The sequence below is a fragment of the Drosophila willistoni genome (assembly GCF_018902025.1).
Source record: "Drosophila willistoni isolate 14030-0811.24 chromosome 2L unlocalized genomic scaffold, UCI_dwil_1.1 Seg72.1, whole genome shotgun sequence".
NCBI classification, from domain to species: Eukaryota; Metazoa; Arthropoda; class Insecta; order Diptera; family Drosophilidae; genus Drosophila; species Drosophila willistoni.
This window is the reverse complement of record NW_025814049.1, coordinates 568,963-590,723: the sequence shown is the minus strand read 5'-3', so window position 1 is coordinate 590,723 and position 21,761 is coordinate 568,963. Positions and strand designations below refer to the sequence as shown.

General features: G+C 33.0%; 2 protein-coding genes across 3 annotated transcripts; both read left to right on the top strand.

The window, feature by feature from the left end:
• The first annotated feature begins 918 nt into the window (after positions 1–918).
• LOC6637980 (putative mediator of RNA polymerase II transcription subunit 12) lies at positions 919–21,360 on the top strand. Of its 2 annotated transcripts, XM_023181977.2 has the most exons (6): positions 919–1,234; positions 15,245–16,802; positions 19,570–19,773; positions 19,842–20,432; positions 21,137–21,190; positions 21,259–21,360. In XM_023181977.2, the coding sequence occupies exons 2-6, from the start codon at positions 15,278–15,280 to the stop codon at positions 21,285–21,287; spliced, it is 2,403 nt and encodes an 800-aa protein (XP_023037745.1). In that variant the 5' UTR covers positions 919–1,234; positions 15,245–15,277; the 3' UTR covers positions 21,288–21,360. The 2 variants fall into 2 exon arrangements, with proteins under 2 accessions (XP_023037745.1, XP_002061056.1); XM_002061020.4 differs by lacking the exons at positions 21,137–21,190; positions 21,259–21,360 and having other exon boundaries at positions 920–1,234; positions 19,842–21,032.
• LOC6637941 (prefoldin subunit 3) lies at positions 13,469–14,170 on the top strand. Its single transcript, XM_002061019.3, has one exon. The coding sequence runs from the start codon at positions 13,511–13,513 to the stop codon at positions 14,087–14,089; it is 579 nt and encodes a 192-aa protein (XP_002061055.1). The 5' UTR covers positions 13,469–13,510; the 3' UTR covers positions 14,090–14,170.
• Positions 21,361–21,761: the final 401 nt, after the last annotated feature.

Genomic DNA, 21,761 nt, shown 5'->3' with positions numbered 1-21,761 from the left:
GTTTCACACTATTTTGATCACCTATGTTAACTCTCCCAGTATATGATCCAATGTTGCCGAATCAGCTACTTTGTAGCTAGATTTGGCCACTTTTTAAGGCAAATTGCTAGAAAAATTTTAAAACAGCTATTAGCTACAAATTTAGCTATTTTATTACAATTAGCTTAAATTATATGTGAATATCATTTTTTACCGCTTTTTGTTTTACAATTCATGATAATTTTGAAGTGATAAATAAAATTGACCTTCTTTCGGTCGAAAATGTATTGCGAGCCAAGAAAGAAAGTATTATTGAACTTTTAACTTTTTTAAAGTGGAAGACGTAGACAATTTAAAAAGGCAATGTGATAACTTGCAATATAATATCTAACAAACCTTTAACAATCCATATAAGGAGTTAGCTAGCCTCGCACTAAAAATTCTTAATTCAAACTAAATTAAAAAGTAAAATTAACTGCACGGTGCTAAGCTCTATTTTGGCTATAAGGTAAGAAAATATTTATATTACAATATTTTTTATTATAATATTATATATTTAAATATTGATATACATATTAATATGAGATTTGACTCATAGATATGGATTACGCCGACAGGGAAAATGTTGTTTCGACTATCACGTTCCGGCAAAGTGCCTTTGAAAGGCTAATTATGAAAGCGATAAAAGCGTTGGATATTATGAGTTGGTGTTCATCGATGAAATAGTAACAACATTGAATTGTTTTAATTTTAGCTACTTTATGTTAGCTATGTCTTAATCAATTTTAGTTGGCAATTTTAAAGTTAGCTTTTTTTAGCTCCTTTTAGACGTCGCGCTAGCAACTTTTCCTGAAAACATTTCGGCAACACTGATATGATCCAGTATTTTTACAGACTGTTAAATGTTTCAAAACAATTTTTAACAGTCATTTAACATAATTCTGTTGGCAAAGAGCGGAGCGGTGTCGAAAAGAAATAATAATTTTCAATTTTTTGTGAAATTTAGTGAAAATTAAAAATATAAAATTGAAAACAAAACGCGTCGTTGCGGAGTGCGGAAATTGTTTGCGTTTCTGCTTGTGTCTGTATGTGTGTGTGTGTGTGCGGGGGTGCTGATCACAAATTTAAAAAAAAAACGAAAGGTGAAAGCTTAAGAGCACATAAATTGCAGAAAAAAAGTGCAAATCAAAATAAAAAAATTGATGCGATAAACAAAAAAGGAAGACAAAGCGTTTCAACAACTTGAAATTATATTGTAAGTAAATTGGCAGATTAAACAACAAAAAGAAATAAGAACAGACAACAACAAAGACACATACCCACGCGCACCTTTAAATACATATATGTAAATGTATGTGTGTGTGTGTGTAAATACATGCAACAAGTTGTAACCAAAGTTTGGTGGGGCGGAGTGTAGGGCAATTGTGGGTGGGTGGTTACTTTCGTGATATTAATTTTTTAACCATTTCATTTTGAAATTCCTCTTTTTTTCCTTTTATCTACTATTGCGTAGTGCTTGGGTTGTTGTTGTTGTTGTTATTGCTGCTGCTGCGCTGCCAATGTCACCTGTTTTTATGCGCTCATGCCCTATCTCGCTCTAACTACCAAACATTTGCTATAGCTGGTTTTTATCGTTTTGCCTGGTTTTGAGCGGTAGTTTTGACGTGTCTCTTTCTCTCTCTTTCGCGCTCATTGGCTGATTTGACTTTTTGTCTTTGTGTGCGTATGCACGTAACTGTAGATTTGTCTGTCTGTGTGTGTGTGTGTGTTTGAGAATTTCCGCCTGATAACAGAAACTGAACAATCCCGTTGCCATAATGGCCTTAATTTCTTTTGGAAAATATGTAAATATATGTATTCATATCTACTATTTGTCCATGTATTGGTTAGATTGTTGTCCCCCGACCATAATTTTCTAATCTCAAAGTGCAAATATTGATTTTCGATCTACATATATAAACGTAGATCTGCGTGTGTGTGTGTGTGTGTTTGTTTGTTAGTGTTGTTTGTGTATTTCGTTAACATTATCAATGACAATAAGTTGTCATTATATGTATTTTCGGTGACTTAGTTTTTCTGTTGAAACAAGTTCAGAAAAAAAAAACAAACTTTTTGCACTTGTATAAGCTGAAGGCGCCTTTGTTTTGGCAGGTGCGAGAGTTATTTCAAAAGTTTGAATATTTTAATCCTTAGGGTTGCTCCTTTTAGTGTTAAAAAGTGATCATCTTGCTCTCGCAGTGTTTTTCAACACTAAAAATTTGCACAATCAGCTGTTTTTTGTTTACATATTGACAAATACAGGCATATGTCCTTATTTTAAAGTGAAATCAAGCTGGAAAATAAATTTATTAACTCACATTTTTATATTCTAACATTTTGGATAATAATTTGCATGTTTTTTTTTATGTTTGATTTATTTTATTTAAACATTTGTAAAAAAAACCTTGATAACTTGTTTCCTTAGTAAACCAATGAACTGAAATGAAAATTATCTACAAAGTTTACACTGTATTTCTCCATAATTGTCAAAAAATTAAAAAGAATTCAATTTAGAAAGAACTTAATTAAATAAAAGCTAAATAAAATGCATATTTCTCTATATTTTGTGCAATTCATTGGTATATACATATATTCCCTTGCAAAAAGTAAAATACGAATGGTTCCAATTTTTAAAATTACCCCTCGAAATTGTTTCATATTTTACCCTCGTTTGACTTGTTTTTGTTATAGGATTCCTCTCACACAAAGCACTCATATACATATTAACCATATTTATATGTATTTACATACACACAAACGTACATTCAGTTTGTTTTTGTTTTTGTTATTGCGGGAATTTCCCCGGCATCTGTACTATATATGATTGTATATGTATCTAAAGTTGATAGTGACATGCACGCCTTTAGATCGGTGATTTTTTTTTTTTATGCACATAAACTATTATATGAAAATATGACAATAATATAATTGTTGTAGTTCTGTTGTGCTTTTGAAACAATTGTTAATGCTGATCAGGTATTTATTCAAATGTGTATTCAGAACACAGACATAAGACATTTGTGACGTATTTTGTAAATGAATTCAATATTCAGCATTTTGTTTGCATAAAGGAGGCCAGGGGCAATTTGGTGAGAAGTTTATTTTATAGCCGAGTTCAGTTGAAATTGGGCTAGAGTGATTGGTATGCCATTAGGCAAGGTTTCTTTAGCACTTGGACATGTGATAACATTAAAATCTAATTCGTAATGAAATTCTAGTATTATGTGGTAGTTAAATGTTACAATCGAAATCAAACCATGACAATAAACTTTTTGAACCACAGAAAAGTAGACAATAAACGTTAACAAAAAACTCGATCGTGGTAATAGAATAAAAATAAAGAATATAACAAAAAGGGTCCTTCTATTTCCCAGTTCACGTTATGAATGTTTCAAAAAGAACACCATGAATCAAAATGTATCACTCAAAGAATTCCATTGGAGATTAATCAGGAATTATGGGAAAATAGTAGCGGATTTACCATAAAGCCACAGCAGTCCTTTGCTTTGAATTGAAAGAGAATTGCAATACATATTCAGAACATTATCCAGGAATGTTGGAATAGTATTACTAGACGCCTCACGCTCTTGGTATAGGTTATCAGTGGCTTAATTATGAACGACACAAAGAAAGCGGCTTATGGTACATGGCTTAAAGCATTCAGGCCTGTCAATTCGCCACGGAGAGTGTATCGCCTACTCCTTAGCGGTTGGCATTGTCCTTAGAGGAAAATAACCTTTTCCTTTAAGCAGCAGTGGCACAAATTAATATTTTGATCGTTCTAGTATTAGTGAATGTTTTAGAAAGAAAATGTAATAAGTGTATGCCAAAAAAAAGTATTCGTTAACCACAATCCTTTCCAATTTCCCCGACCCCGAACTACCTTCGAGACATTCCTTCATTGGAACATTTGACTACACTTTCTGTAGGTTTTCTCACTTTGTACGAAGTCAATTTTGGCATTTCAGTAATAATAATTACAACAGGTTTTATTTAAATAATTTTATTATAATTTTTCTTGAGAATTGCTAAATGTTCATTACATTTCGCCAACTTATAATCACAAAAGGCACTGAGAAAATATATACATACATACGTATGTGTATATTTGTTATCGAAATATTTTCATTGCAACAGAAAAAATAGATTGACATAATAATTCCGCTGGTCATGGTAAAAAGTTCCCCCCAAAAAAGGTATACCCGATATATATGTACTTATACTATACCTGGTATGTACATTAAATAGAATTTAGATATCTCTTATCAATTTTTGTGCTTTTGTTTTTGGTGGTGGCTGATTAAAATGTTTACTTTAGTTATTGGTTAGTACCTTCTCTCTCTTTGCTCTCTCTCTCTCTCTCTCTTTGCCTCCAGCTCTCTATAAATAACTGCGTTTTAATTATTTTAACATTTTGGCCCAAGAACATGATGATGATGATAATAATAATAATGATTATAAATAAATAAATAACACCATATATATGTACATATAGTATTATCAATTTTATATAGATTTTCGCACTGCGCCAAAAAGATTGGTACGCCGCGAGAGTTTCACATATTCTTCTATTTAATTTCCGAAATTCTCAAATTGAATACCCCCTTGCCGCCCCCCACCATCACCATCCTGAACAGTTTCTATATCTCTCGATCTGGTTTGCTCCTGGCATCCAAATCCCAAATGACGTCAGTCCAAGGCCTGACGTCTGCAACAAATTCCGCAAAACGCCTCTTCAAATTATTGGCGAGCATACAACAAAAATACAAGCAGCAACAACAACAACAAGAACAACAACAAGAAGCAAAATTTAAAGAAAATGAAATACAAAATACAAAAATTATTTTTGTTCCATTTTTTTTTTCTTCAGGTCTTTTCGTTATGGACTTTAGGGTGTGTGTGTGTGTGTTTGTGTGTGTGTTTTTTCCATTTCATTTCATTTCATGTCTTTGCATTTGATTTATAATTTTCACATTTCACATAATTTTCATTTAATTTTCAACACAGTGAAAGTTGTTTTCCATGTTGTTATTTTTTGTTTTGTCTTCTTATTCTTCTTCATTTTGGTTATCTATTTAGTAGTTTTTTTCTTCATTCCGTTTTTTTAATTTTTTTCTGTTATTTTGTAGTCTTTTGTTGTCCGTATGTTTTGTGTTTTGCAAATTATTTTTGTAAACTTTTTTTCTCTTTTTATTTTTTTTTTTTTTTTTTTTGACATGGGCCAGACAGACAATATTTCCGGTCAATGCATTGATACCCAAGTTAAAAATAGAACACAAAATAAATGACAATTTTATAAGACTTGAAACCCTTTCATAGTCTCTAGGGTTCTTAAGTGATAATGACCACTCGAAGGTGATATGACAATTCCAGCAAAATGTTTTGACGCCATGTTAAAACAAATTTATTTTCCACTATTGAATTGATTCAATCAAAGTACGATTTCCTCCAAATAAGGGAAAACAAACGTACAGAAATCGATTTGTCCAAATAATCTCTTAGTTTTAATGATGTATTTCTATTTATATGAAAATTTATTGGTAAAACAAATATCATCTCCATTTTGACAGAAAATTACTATATTTAAATAAATATTAATTAAAATCTGACCTTAAATATTTATAATTTAGATAGGAGAAAACTAACCAGAGGGCCGGGGCTAACTTTGACCGCGTCAAAGTTTGTATACCCTTGCAACTTTTTTGGTAACTTTTTCCTTTCCCTTAGCCAATAAAGTGGAAAAACGTTTTATCTAAAAAGGCTAATATTTGCGAAAGAACGGCCTACAATCTTAGCATAGGAAATAACGAAGATATTGATCAAAGTCACTGTTTTGCACCGATCGATCCTATGGGAGCTATGTGATATAGTTACCCGATCTTTATCAAATTCAGCACAGGCATTAACAGATATATAAAACTAACAAATGTTTAATTTGAAAGCAATCGCGTTAAAAGTAACGAAGTTATTGACAAAAGTCACTGTTTTCGAAAGATCGTTCCTATGGGAGCTATATGATATAGTGACCTGATCTTGATCAAATTTGGTACAGTTGTTTATAGCTATAATGAACTTACCAATATTTGATTTCACGACAATAGCTTAGAAAATATCGAAGTTATTGAGAAAATTCACTGTTCGTGACTTTGCCGTTTGTATGGGAGCTATATGATGGCTATTTGAACTCGTCTCGTCATGCTGATCAAGAATATATATACTTTATATGGTCGGAGATGCTTCCCTTTATGCGTTGCACACTTCTGACCAAAAAAATATACTCTTTTTGCAAGGGTATAAAAAGAACTGTGTGCTGAAAGTTTTCCGCACACCTCCAAAAATCTTTGTTTTTTAAGTTTAGTACAAATACTGTTGCCAAATTCGTAATCCAATTAAATTTTATATGGTTTGATAGAGTCAAAAGATCAAGTAAATATTGACCCCAACAAACCAACACATATTTTTCTAAATATTAACCAAAACTAACGAAGCAGTAGCTAAAAACACTTAAATTTTTTAAGTTGTTTTACTCATGTTAGTTATTCGGGTAACCTTTTTTGATTTGTGTAAAATAAGAAAGTATAATTCTCTTCTAGTTGAATGAGATATTTTACGAAAGATATATCGTAAACCGCTAAGAATCGACTAAACTATTTACGTTGTTTTGTATTTTGAGGCACAAGTTTGAATACAGTGGACCCTCGGTTAACGAACGTCCAGGATAACAAAAAAAGATTTTGCATAACGACCTACAAAAAAAGTGAATTTCTTAATTGCATGTACAATTTCTGTCTGTGTTAAGCGATAAAACAGGGGAAATCCCTAATATACATCATAGATCTGTCCTATAAGACCATTTTATTTATTATAAAACTATTGGAAGAAAATTTTCCAAACTTCTCCTTTTTTTCAGTTTCCTTGCAAAACATATTCAGTTCTTTACAAACAAAGTTAGACGCTTTAATATCAGTTCAAATTGAAGCATGTATTACGCATTATTCATTTAACATTTTTATGGGAAAAGTGGTTTCCCTTAACGACCAAGTTACTCTGTGTGTTCGTTCGATCCTGTTCCTATGATCCTGTTTCTAAAGCAGTAGAATCCTGATAAATTGTCAACTATGTAATAACCCAACTGATTAATTTTATTGATAAAGTCATTTGTTATTTTATTTAGAATGACAGATATTTATGTCACTCTCTATAAGAGTTATCACAATCAGAACTTTTATTTTCTATGACACTTCAAAGACCTCTTGATGGAAAATGAAATGTATGATAACATTTTCATGGCTCTTGGCAACATTCGGAATTTACTTTATAATAGACAATAGAATCCTTAGTTAATCATCCTTCAGTATTTGATCGATCACGTCGATTAGTTTATCTATTCTTTGAATTGTACATCACGTGCGAATTCCTTTCACCTTGTTGATCATCTTTATAGAGTACTAAATTTATGTTTAATTGTTTTTAGCTAACGAAAAAATGTTCAAATCCTGTAATATTTAGATTTACAGGCTTCTTGTGTATAAACAACAAAGAATAAGCGGAAATTTCGTGTGCCAACACGCCAAAATTTCCCCCCACAATGTAAATTCAATTATTTGCTAAGCTTATTTTTTTCAAACAACAAATTTTCCAATCATTACATATGTACATAGAAACGAAACCATCGGAAAAACCAATTCTGCACAGCAATGTAAGCATCAAAAACAACAACAACAACAACAATAAGCATAAAAAAGATTTCTTAGGCATTTTTAAAGTGATCGATTTGGGAATACCCAGCAATTAGAACAGAGCAAGACCACAACATGTCCTTCTATCTTTTTATAGTGTGTTATATGTTATAGTTATCCCATCAATTCCTATATCAACATCTGCTCAAGAGAGAACTTTATATTCCAAATTTCATACCAAAAGCTAAAAAACTGAGAGACTAGATTGAATAGAACAACACAGAGGGAAAGTAAACTAAAGACTTATTTTATAATGTTCACTGCAAGGACTTAGTACGAATCGATTATTTATCATATTCATATCGTCTCTTCCAAGCTAGACCACATGTCGTATGAGTGTGCATTAAGCATACGACATGTGATCCTCAAATTTGTTGAATTTTTTGTAGCAAGTTGTACAAATTTTGAAGATTCTTGAATTGATCTTATACCTACTATCATATCACGTGGCAATTTGACACAGATTCAACCTAAAACTAACGCTCAAATTTAAGTAAAACTGTCGTCAAATATCAAGTTTGATGACTGAAGACAAAGATTAATGAGTTACCAAAAACCACAACAAGTTTTCTCTGTCTATTAACAAGCTTTAAGTATAATTTTTTCTTCCATATTGCTAAGAAACTTTGAAAATTTATTTAATTTCTTTAAAACGACTTAAAAATAGCTTTCAGCCATGTAAACAAATGCAAATTGATGGCGTTTAAGTGTATACTTTTTAAAAATATGGTTACAGGGTATTTCAAATATTTTAATGAATGGAAATTTTGTGTATTGGTCTAATTACAAGAGGGCAAAAACCAAAAAACCGCAGCCAAAGCCAAAGCCCAAGCCAAGTCAAGCCAAAACAAATGCGCCTGGTACGCCCTGGCATAATTTTAATGACTTTGTAAACTTTTATATATTTTTTTGTGTTTTTTTTTTTGTTTCTAATTTGCTTTTAGGTTGTCGTTGTTGCTGTTGTTGTTTCTCGTTTTTGGCTCTTTGTTTTTGGCACACAATGCGCAAAGCGATAAAAAAATGATCATCATTTACCTGAAGCATATTTAAAATAAATGTATAGAATATATGTACTAGATGGTTATTATATATGTACCTACATATATATATATATATATGTTTAGACATATTCATATATTTCTATGATTTCCACACGAGTACTCTCAATTTCGTACTTATATATGCTAAAAATGTGCAATATTTGACGTTGATTTCCTTTTCGAATTTCCACTTGCATGTGTGTGTGTGTGTGTAGGTATATCTCTCTATATATATGTAGATCTTTTGTATATATATATTGCTAATTGTGAAGGTCGTTTACGTCTGCAGTTTGTGTTGTTGTGGTTGTTGTTGTTGTTATTGTTGGCTTGTTGCTGTTGCTTGTCTGCCACCCGCTATAAGGCAGACAAATTTGTTGTTGTTGTTGTTGTTATTGTTGCTGCTGCTGGCAAACAAAATGAAATGAAATGAATTTTCATTACCATTTTCTTTCCCTCCTTCATTTTCTTTTCGTTCTTTCGTTCGTTGAAAGGCAAATACAAAAAGGCAACAAGAAGAGAAGAAAAAAAAATGTTTATATTTATACGCTAAATATTTTTAAATATCAATTCGTCCCGCCCTCTATTCATTCCTCTTTACACCTTATCATCTCTACTTCTCCCCCCTCTCCCATCATGCGTTGACTCTAGTGGAATGTTGAGGGAACAAAACGAAAATAAAAGATCAGAGTGAGTTGCTTAATTTCCTCGAAGCCTCGAAGTTTCTTTACTCTTGACACTTTGATTCCAGTCCATTTCAGTTTCATTTGATAAAAAAAAAAAACTCACACAAATCACTTTAGTTCAGTTTGGGCTCATTTCCTTGCCTAACGACCCTGAAATCTAACTGATTTAACTCTCAATATATCTGATAGTACATCGAACTAGTAAATGTTTAATTGCAGTTGAAAGTTTTTCCATGTGATCGCCTGCAATCAAACAAAATTCACATTAGCCATTAAAGAGCAATAGGGCAATACTTAACAAGAAATCAGTTGATAAGAGAGGCTAAATTCTCGTGACTTGTTTTTAAGCTAAAAGTAAGTTATCAATTGGTAATCTGAACTACCATGAAGAGAGAAACAGAATAAAAAAAACGAGAAAGAGAGACAGAGAGAGATAAAGGGAGAGAAAGAAACAAAGAGAGATTTCACCAGAACAACTCACTTTGCGAATTTTTATCAGATCATTTGTTACTTTGAATTATACAAAAAAAAAATCATAATAAAATGAAATAGATACTAAATATTCTTCAACTAAATTTCCAGAGGATATTTGAAATTTAACTTAACAAAATTAAAAATTAAAGTAAATAAAACCTTACTTTGTTAGGCCAATAAACAATTAAACTTAGTAAATTAAAAATAGATCTAAAAAATCTAAATAAATAAAAATAATAATTGCAAATTCAATTAACATTAAAAAATGTTTAATAACTTAAACCTGCAAATCTTTCAGAATTTTTCCAATTACAAACAATTTAAAAAAAGATAAAGCTTTATTCTGAAATCAAGTCAAAAACTTGAGTTCAATGTTGCATTTAAGAATCAAACCTAAGCTAAGAGGTTAAAATATGTATCTATTGCCACTTATGGCATAGTTAGCGGCTAAAACTATAAGCAAAATACATGCATATCTGGTTATTTTTTAATCCACACAATGTTTAACGATTATTTTTCCAGCATGCCATTCCAATTGCTTCTCAAAAACAATATACCCCTCAATTCCAAGAGTATCTAAAGAAAAATTGTTAATATTTCATAATTGTTTTTTAAGATCTTGAAAAGCTGGAATCTATCTATATATATTATACATTCATATACATATGCGTTTTTCGTTCTAGATAGGTAAAAAACATTATTTATGATTTTTGATTTAAATTTTTTTATGGCGCCATGTTAAATGGTCTGTAGCTGAAAATTTAAGACCCATGCTTTATAATTAATGCGTTTTTTTTCCAATATATTTAATTTGGTGTTTTTATTAATTTTTTGGATGTTTTTTTCTTTTTATTATTATTATTTGCATATTTAATCCCTGTTAATTTCGTTCTAGTTCTAGTTTTTTTTGGAAAAACTCTTTTACCTATAGATTGTTGTTTTTTTTTTCAAAATATTTCATTCAATTTTCTCAAAAAACAAAAAAGCACAAAAAGAAAAGAACAACACCCACACAAAAGTTTATTTTTAATACAAAAACGAAAGACTGAGAGAAAGAAGGAAAGAAATCAAAGAGCTAAAGAAATGCGTAAAAGAGAGAAGAGAGAGGAAAAGAGAGAGAGAGCAAGAGAGGTGAAAAGTCAGCAATTGCCAAATTGTTGTTGTTTTTTTTTTATGATTTATAATCAGGAGCGGACTTAAATGGTAAGAAGGTTATATGAAACAATGCAGCAAAATTTAATATAGACAGAATAAAGTTTTATTTTTCAGTATTTAATGTCATTTCCATTCATATAGAGAGATAAACTATAGATAAAACGATAGGGTAATAATGATAAATTAAATTTCCATTCCATGCAACTATTTTCCATTATTTTATTGCTTGATAAAGAATACTTGAATGAAATATGGACAGGTAACTGGCGCCAATGATAAGGGCGACTGCTGCACCTGTTATCAATTAAGTAGTCAAAGGCAGTTTCCCATGATGTCAAATTTATGGCCAAAACGGCGCTCAACCTCATAGAACTTGCCCCTGGGTGGCCCGAGTGTGGCAAAAATATTGAATGATTTAATTAATTCGTTGTGGTTCTTCTTGTTTCTCAACTTTTTTGCAAGTTAATTTGCATAAACGAGTGCTTTTTGTGGTTGACCACAGAGCGTATGCGTAATGCACATTAACAACAAACTGATTACTTTAAATATCTTAGCAATAAGCAATAAGAGTTGCTCTCTCCCTCTCTATCTCTCTCTCTCTCTCTCTCTCTCTCTCTCTCTTCATTGCTCTTTTGTTCACTCTCATGCTAAGAACAAAAATATTGAAATTGTTTTTTCTCGTGTTGTTTGTGAAAATTATTTTCTGGCAAAATGTGGGAAATTTTTTTTGATTCTTCCGTTCAGTTTATCGCTGGCATTTAAGGCATTCGAAACACACATTTCAAAAAAAAGAAAGAAAAATCACTGGCAGCGCGAGAATTTTAATTTAATTAACAATTTTTGTGTTGTTTATTGAAGTGAGCGTGAAAAGCAAAAACTTAAAAAATTGAAAACCCCAAAAAAAAAGAAAAAACAAAGTGTACTAAAAGCAAAAAGAAAAATAAAAGAAAAAACAAGAAAAATTCTTTAAAAATTCGGAAATATATATATAAGATATAAATAATAAATTGTTAACTAAAGATAAATTAATAACAAAAATTACAAATTTGTTTGTGAAATTGAAACAGTGAACACCTTTTAACTAGTTTTATTATAGAAACATCTTTTAGCTATCAAAATGTAAGTTATTATTAAATATGAATCTATGTATATAGTTATATTGGACATATAAAATGATATATTAATTGGCACCAAAGCTTATCTTTATGTCTATTAAAGGGCACTTAATTAGTTAAACCATTTTAATATTAGTCAGGGCTAAAGAGATAGTATTTATGGTCTTTGTTAAAGTTTGAGATAAATTTCCACTCATAATTGACTTTAGACATCCGCTCGTGGCATTTTGTGTTTGAATTGTGTATAAACAAATAGCTGGACCACCTGTCGGTATACCCTATATTTACATTTAACCAAGCACCATAGCTTATCTACCATTTCTATCATCAATACAAATAGCCATATGATGTCTGTATATATATGTATGTATCTCTATATAATTAGATACTTTTTTGCGCTTAGCACCTGATAATTTATCTATTTTCTTTTCATCCTTGACAATGGCCCCAAAGATCTGTCAATATATACACACACACACACATGCAGATGTCTGAGAGAAAATCCATTTTTTACTTTATATTTATTTCAACTTAAAATTATCTCTTTTTTTTCCTCCTCTGCAATTTTCACAGATTTGTTTGTTGTTTTTTTTTTAATGCTTATATTTTAAATGCCAATATGAAGTTGTGTCATAAATATTTTTAAATTTCCACTGTCATTTGTTTATGTTGTGAATAAAGCAAGAACAAGACAGACTGAGGGATAGAGGGAGAAAACAAAAGAATGGATCTATAGATTATACGCCACTTATTTCAGATTTTATTTGTATTTCGTCAAAGTTCTAAATCGGGCAATGAAATAATGCCTTTAAAAAAATAAAATCAATCAAGCGAGGGCTGTTTAAAACATGCAGCGTTCTATTTAATATCTTATTTTATTAAATTGTGAAAATAATCAAAATAAAATACAGGTTTTTACTCGACTTTTTAGATCATTGACTTAAGGCAGATAGATTATGACAATTTTCTAAGTATTAAACTAAAAGGACAATAAAAATTGATTTCGAATTATAAATTTTGAGGTTTTTTTACTGCAATTGTTTTAGTTTCAAGCACATCTTTCATTAATGTAATAATCAAAATTCATTAGAAACACATTTTCTTAAAATTTTTCAAAGTTCTCTTCAAAATCTCTGAAATAAATTGAAAATCAAATTGCTTATTGTAGACATTGACTGTTAATTGACAGCTATAGAAGGCCTATAAAATAATTTCATTAATGTACAAATTATTTTCAAATTTAGAACATTTTTCTTACACTCAAAAACAAAACACAACAAATAAATATGTTTGCCTTTATTGAGAAAATTGAAAAGCCTCCACTTTTGAAGCACCAAAAATCCTATGGAAATATTGAAGAGTCCAAATTTATAAACAATATTGAAACCTATGTGAATCGTTCCGAATTTGGTAAGAATATCGATAATGTCATGAGACTGGAAAATGCCAAATATGCAAAATATGGCCAACTGGCAATGCAACTTGAGCACAATTATACAAATCAAACGATTCGCATTGAGACTGCTAAATCAAATTTGCAACTGGTGAGGAAATTCATGGAAGATAAAACTGAATTTGAGGCAAAATTTCAGCCTGCTATTGGGGTATTTACCACTGTGATAGTTCCTCCCCTGGAGAAGGTAAATCTCTTAGTGGGGTCCAATGTTTTTATGGAATTCGAACTAAAGGATGCCGAGAAACATTTAATAGGACAAATTAAGGACTTGGTCCAGCAATTGAAGGCCTATGAGCATGATGTGGAATATTTGCGTGAAATGATGGTCATAACAGAACTGAACATATCTAGGCTTTATAAATATGGCCAAGACCAACAAAAGAAACGACAGAAGCAAGGAAGCAGATGAAAAGTTTTTTATTCGCTCTATCCATTTTTGAAACCAAATTATTTGTGCAATCAATAAACTAAACTTTAAACTATTAAAGTACGTAAAGTGACTAAATAAAAGCTAAAATTAATAAAATTGGTTTAACAATAAATCTTCATTGGAGGTTTTTGAGATAGAAAACATAGAATCGTATTTGCTATCGAATACTTGGGAGTTCTCAGACCAAGCTTTTCTAGTGAAAACTATATTCTAATCCCGCATGTAGCATACTTTATGGCATTTGGGAGTTGTGAGACAAAACGTTTACCGTATTTTAAATTACCCTGTCCTGTAGTGTATAGTACTTATATTGTAATATATTTAAAAAAGAAAGGGTTTACAACATGTGGAAAAACAACCACTTATACATTTAATGTTAAAAATAGCTTAACTGACTTGGTGTCTCACAACTCCCAAAAACTGTGTCTCAATACTTAACTCAATAGATTAGTATTAAAATGGACAAAAATAACCTTGGAAACGTTCTAAGGTTAAAGTACTCTCGTTTAAAATGGGTTTAAAGTAAAATTTAAAGTGAGACATGTCAAGAATGGCCTAAAATATATTGTAAAAAATCCAAAATTGCTTAAAATAGAACACTTTCAATTGCTCGATCAATTTTATTGAACCCATTCCCTTGCGTATATATGTATGTAAATAACTATAAAAATTATTCTTACTCAAAAAAGTGTTTGGAATTTGCTTTGTATCTTTATCATTGTGAAATGAACTCACTTGGTAAATATAATAATCTTGTATGAGAATTTATTGCAATTCATATGACTAATAATGATGTAATGATGTAAAGATAAGCTTTAATTAAACAACTCTAACAATTGTTTAAATGTAGAATTATAATTTTGCGAATAATGGGATTTGCCCACATAGAATATAGAGTAAATGAAAATAGTTAAAAGTTTTACGACAAATCAAAAGGAGGCAGAGGAGATGAGTGGTCCAACCTTCTTATTTGCATAATATAAAAACTCAATCACCAAAATCCAAAGTCAATTAATTTACTCTCACGTTGTTGTTGCTCAGAGAAATCTACATATCTAAAGAATTAAACAAAAATCAATCATCTAATTGAATTAGTTTCAAACGCTGACTAACACTTTTGTTTTTATTTTGCAGGTCTGCAGCGTTTGTGACAAACGATGGCCTAAAATGGCGGCCACACCACCAATGCCGCCTGGAGCAACCGCAAACAGTAATCAATTGAATGGCGATTTAAACGGAGCAGCGTCCCACGATAATCAAGATACCAATAAGCCACAAACCGTTGCCGAGGCACTGAATCAACATTTTATACAAAGGCGCAAGCTCTCCAAATGCAGTCTTAGTCGTTCGTGTAGCAATGAGCAACTGTTGCAAGAGACTGAGAGTCAACAGGTGCTGCCGGCAAAGACTAAGCCAAACTGCCAATGCACCAATATTAGTATTATGCATCTGTTCCATGAGATGAAGCAAGAGTTTCCAACGATACCCGATACCATAGTGACGCAATGCGTCAATGAGAATTGCCATCAGCGTGAAAATTGTATACAAATGTTGAGAAAAGAATTGGCCCTGCATCCCATACCAGTGCAGAGCTATCCAGCTAAGGTGTTGCAGCAACAGCAGCAAAGGCAAGCGACAAAGCCACCGACCCCATTAAAACCCATAAGGGTTGCTCCAACACAGCCGCCAACGCCACAGCCAACAACGACGACGACGACGACGCCGACGCCGACTACGACGACACCGCCGTCCAGCAATGGCCAGCAACCGAGGGCCAGACCCACAACACTTAATCTTCAACGTCAGTTGAATACGCAATTGCAACAGAAGATTCACCAACGTCAGCAGCAGCAACAACCACAACAACGAAGAGACTTGACGCCAACCTCGTTGAATAAGCCACTAAGGCGAGCACCACCCCTGCCGCCACAGCAACAACAACAGCCACCCCCATTGGCGCCTAAACCCAGCAGTTTTTCCAATGATTCCTCTTGCCTCACCAGTCCCATGAGCTCCAGCGAGTCTGAAATTTCACTCAATGCCTTATCATCGCCTACAGCGCCAGCAGCAGCAGCGTCGTCGCCGTCAGCAGCAGCAGCAGCAACGCCGCTACAAGCCTCTCCAGTACGCCATCGTTCAGTTATTACGCTACAGCCAGAGCCGCCGTATGCACGCGATTTTTTAACACCACCGTCACCCACTTCCGTCAATCCAACAACGACTGCCGGCCGTAAAAGTTTCACCTCGCTCAATCTCACTCTACGTCAGCCAACAACGACGGGCGTTGCTCAATCGGCAATTGATATTACCGCCGGTCCAGCGCCTAGTGGTCAGGGCAGTGGGATTACCTATTCAAGTTCCAGTTTTGATGCAGTTCGTGGAACCCATAAAAATTTCCAGTTAACTGTCACCGACGAGGGTAGTGTCTTTAGTGCGGGTTGCATAGGACCACGGCAACAGCAGCAAGCAACGCAAGTCTATCCATCGAGTCTCGATGCCGATGGGTCGACAGCAGCAGCAGCAGCAATAGCCATGCCTGAAGTATTCCCCTATCCCACCCAGGCTGCGAATCATATAGTGGCCTCTAATTATAATAACAACAATAATAACGATCATGGCAGCAGCAGCACCGACAGCAGTCCCAGTGTGGCTCTCTACAATGGCATAGTCCTGGATGAAGCTGATCGAGAAGGTGAGACAACGACGACGACGACGACAATGAAATACAAATCGCCACATGTTTTGCACACAAAAAGAGAATATTATAACTTATCGCACTTTAGCTATATTTCGTTTCAATTTGGAAAAGAACTTTAACAAGCAGGCACTAGACCCCTTATCAAGAGAGCTTATCAATTGGACGACGACAACAACGAATGATGTCGTCGACGTTTTTACCTCTTATCAGCTATCGACACTAGTCTTTCCACTCCCCTAGTCTCCCCCACCTCCTACCTCCAAAAGCAATATTGTTTACAATTGAAAACTAAATTGAATTACGCCCCAAAAAAAAAAAGAAGAAAAAGGCACAGCCAGAAAAATTTATGTTTAAATCAAACAATTTGCATTAAAATTTGATTGAAATTCATCAGGCGCCTTTTTCTTTTCGCAAAAATGTTTTATCAGCTTCCGCTTGCTTGACCCATTTCCTCTTTTTGAAAGTTATTGTTATCAACAGAGACTCGTATTCCTTCTGGGAATTCGATTACTTGTCATCTTTGGCAAAGACGTTCAGATAAGACAGACTCCTAGACTTTCTGCATTAAAGTCGAGCTTTCCAAGGATTTACTTGATGAATCCCTGATCTAGTGTGTCTTAGCTTGAAACGATTGTTGACCATTTCCCATATGTCTTGTGAATATGGATTTTTGAACCTAAAAGTTTAGTATATTTATTACTTAAATAAAAGATTATTTAAGCAAAGGATTGCAGTTTAAAAAGTCGAACCATTTGAAACAATGAGTAAACTCATTTGAAGTTAAGCTATAATCGGTCAACTAATATTGGTTTTTTTATCAACAAAGACATAAAACAAACATTTAAATATGTATTGCCCAAATTATTTATATGATTCTGTTGCCATAAATAAGGGAAATCCCTAGGTATAAGAGACTTCAGAGCTATTTGCCTCTAGAAGCAAAAGGAAAGTGAGGAGAATTCTTCGATTTTGTAGTTTAATCCAAATACATCGAAATCACACCAAAACGATTGGAAGATTAGACAGATTAAGATTACTCCGAAGATAAAATTGGAGAAATTTGTCCACCAAATTCGAATACATATTTCATATACTTAGAAAATTGTAGATTTTCAATAATCAAAATCAGTATATTCATATGCATATACATACATCCCTAAGAATGGATCAGAATATTGTCGATATTCAACCGTTTGTCTATTCTTATGATAGTTCTTTGGTAAAATGCTAGTTTTTATCAATTTTTGTTATAGCTTTTAACCAATTCTAGCTTCTAAAGCATTGATTTTAGCGATAACTTCTTCCACGCAACACGTGACTTTACTTACTTGGCCAATAAGGCCGCATGGAAAAGATAATCGGGCATAATCAACAAATGCCTTTAAGATAATTCCAAATTTCAAAAACAAAACCTGCAAATTCTTTTCTTTGTGCATTTAAGTTATGACCAGGTGTTGACATTATTTCCTCAATTATGAAGCTATGAATTGCGATTTCTTCAAAGTGCAGCACGCCATGGATATTTGCGTATTATCTACGCTGCGATTCAATATGCCCTTCGGCACAAATACATGTATACAAATCTTTATCTATATAGGTATATACTGAGCACGCCCACGCTACGTCTTAACTATATAGACTAAAGATACATATACATATATGTATAGGGGTAGTATGTGTTTATATATACAAAGATTTTGTCTATCTTTCTTTATTTTTGCTTTGGTTATATCGTATTTTATTTTGCCAAAGCAAAAGAAACAACAAAAAAAATATATTCTTGTGTTTCTTCTCATAGATTTTTGCGACGTTTTCCATTTATTTTTCTGGGGCGTTCAAGTTCAGGGCAAATACAGAAAAGAAAATAATAACAACATTAAATAAACGAAATTTTTATAGGGAAACTATAATCATTTAAAAATAATTTTTGGTATTAAGCATACGCAATGTTGGCCGCCCATTAATGATGAGCACTTTAAATGTCACAAAAAAAACTGTTGAAACGCACAAACAAATTAAGTTCTCTTTAATTCTTTTGGAATTTGCTTTTTTTTATGAGGGGTGGGGGCGGAAAGGAGAAAGAATCAAAAAGAATAAGAAAATGGGAAAAATCTCACAGCCATTAATGAAACAATTTATCAATTAAAATGTTTGCCATATTCATGCTTCGCGCCACAAAAACTGGCTGACGTCTGCGTCTGGTCGAACCAAAATAGTTGGCAACCCTTGGCCCACTGCCCTGTTGTCTGTCCCGACTATTTGACTGACTCTTCTGACTGTCCCGACTGGCTGACTGACTGACTGACTGACTAGCTGGCTATTTCCGTTAGAAATCTATCAAATATCTAAGAATAGAACAAAACGCCAAAAACAAAAAAAAACAGAAAAACGGAAACTCTTTCTCTCTCTCTGTCTCTGTGAATGCATTCGAAAATAAATTATTATTAGATTGATTTTTGCTTGCGCACTTTTCGACTTAAATTTTATACTTATACATAATTTAAATTTAAATTTTGTTGTTTATGAACATTTTCGGCAATTATTTTTAGCAACAAAACAGAGTAATAAAATGTGAGGTATTAGATGATATAAATAGCCAGGCAAAGAAAAAAAAAAAAAACAAGAAATAAGAATTATTTTTGATTCTATCAACAAACAAAAATTTGTTGCTAAGAGAGAGAGTGAGACCTACAATTGAGTGAAAATATGCAAAATAATAATCAATTTAAATATTTGAAATGTTGTTTTTTCTTTTTCTTAGCTCATGCTGCCACCATTGTACGTCAGAAGCATCGGCGTGATAAACTGGCCAATGCCTTGAGAGATAACAAAAAACGTTTACTAGTGCTGGAGCAGGAGATCAATATATTGACCGAACCTGTGCCGGTTGGGGAATCTGAAAGACTGGATAGAGATATCAAGAAATTGACTGAGGACTGTCAGCGGCTGATAAATGTGTTAAATGGTAAGAAAAATAAGTTTTCCTCAAATTGAAAAGTGTTATTGGTAACAAATTTTGATTATAAAATTTAGATCCGCAAATGAATGCCACTGGTCCTGAGCCAAATTCCATGCATCGTCAGCAATCAGCACCAGCTGGGAGTATATCACAGCACCAGCAACAGCCACAGCCATTCCCACGTCAGCGTCCAAGTGTTAACCGCTTACAGAACCCGCCCAATTCGTTGAGGTTCAATTCAGTGCCGGCACCGACGGTGCCAACTTTGGACTTTGTACAGCAACACAGCAGTGCTCCAACATCGGCCTGTTTGACGCCACAGCAACCACAGCTACCGCAGCATCCTCAATTGCCAATGGAGCCACCGCCCACCTATGCACAGTACTATCAGTTCCAGCAATTTCTGCAACATCAGCGTCAACAACAGATCCAGCAACAGCAGCAGCAGCAACTTCAGCTCCAGCAGCTCCAGCAGCAACAGCAGCAGCAGCTCCAATCCCCACAACAGCAGCAACAAGCCTCCAACTATGATGATGACTTCTCGGAATCCGATGTGGATGAGGATGAAGAACCATTGGATATGTGGGCCTGCAATTTGTGTACATTCCGCAATCATCCGCAGTTGAATATGTGTGAAGCCTGTGAAAATGTCAGGATCCAGCCGGGTATGATACGCATAGTTCCCAGCAATGGTGGTGCTCCACCTCCACCATCGCAAGGCGATCAGCCGCAGTCGCAGCAGCAGCAGCCGCAACCGCCACAGCAGCCATATGCTTTGCACACATAACCCAACCCAAAGTTCTCGCTCTCCCTAACACGCATGGGCTTCTTGGGGGCTTGGCTTGCTGCATTTCGTTCTCATTATTCTTCTGTTTCTTCTTGTTCTACTGCATGTGTGTTTGTATGTGTGTCTGGTTGGGTCAACTTTGAATCTGTGATAGCCTGTACCCTAAGCTAAGCCAATTATTTATGCAATTTCTGAAAGACATGTCCAACATTTTGTTTTCTATCCTTTCTCTATTTACAATTAATTTTCCAAAAACTTGAAAAAAAACAAAAACAAAAAAATACATACATATTTAATATTTATGATTTATGTAAAATGCCTCATTTTATTATTATTATTTTTTTTTTCTCTGTCCTTTAACCTTAAACATTAAGTGAATGAAACAACAAAACAAACAAACAAACGAAAAGAAAATAATATATAAAAAATTTATTATTTTTAGCCGCATTGATAAATAAAGAAACAAGTTATTTAAATATTTAAACATGCCCTCTTCTTGCCTTGTTGCTTCAAGTGCGTTTTAAACAAACAAAGAAAAAAACGAAATGAAATCTATTAAATTTAATACTTTTTAATTTTTAGCGCACTTGCTTAATCGTGAGGATATACATATAACTCTATCGCCAGGTGAAAATCGTAAGTCTTGATATATCTAATTTCATGACAATTGGCTAAAATTGTTTCAATTTCTATATCTTTTGCAGGTATTATACACTCTTGGATACTGTCATGACCCACAATGGATGAAAATGTTATCTAACCCTTGACTTAACTACAAACTAGGCAACTCTCCATTGCAAGAGTTTCAATCATAATTTAATTTGTAAATAATTTTATGCATTAAGTTAAACAAAAACTCAAATTATTGCTTAGAAAATGCTGCTGGCAGCACAATTTATTTATATTTTGTATAAGAACAAGACTTTTGCTTAAACAAAACAGAAAAAAAAAACTTTAGAAAAACTTTAAAAATTAGCAGACAATTCTGTACATTTTGTAAATAAATTTAGTCGATTATGAATTTTTTGTGTGTTAGGCTTTTTCTACAAAACAAGGACAATTGCAAAACAATATTTTTTTGTAACTACTTACATATAAATAAAATATAAATAAAAATTAATAAATCTATTGTACATACAAAGATGAGAGGGCAGGCTGAAAATGAATTAGCCCAGACCTAAAAATATTTAATAAATTTAATATTTAT

Coding starts and splice junctions, on each gene's coding strand:
- LOC6637941 (XM_002061019.3), top strand. CDS start 13,511: ATGTTTGCCTTTATTGAGAAAATTGAAAAGCCTCCACTTTTGAAGCAC.
- LOC6637980 (XM_002061020.4), top strand. CDS start 15,278: ATGGCGGCCACACCACCAATGCCGCCTGGAGCAACCGCAAACAGTAAT. Junction 16,803..19,569: donor GGATGAAGCTGATCGAGAAG/GTGAGACAACGA, acceptor TCTTTTTCTTAG/CTCATGCTGCCACCATTGTA. Junction 19,774..19,841: donor GCTGATAAATGTGTTAAATG/GTAAGAAAAATA, acceptor TATAAAATTTAG/ATCCGCAAATGAATGCCACT.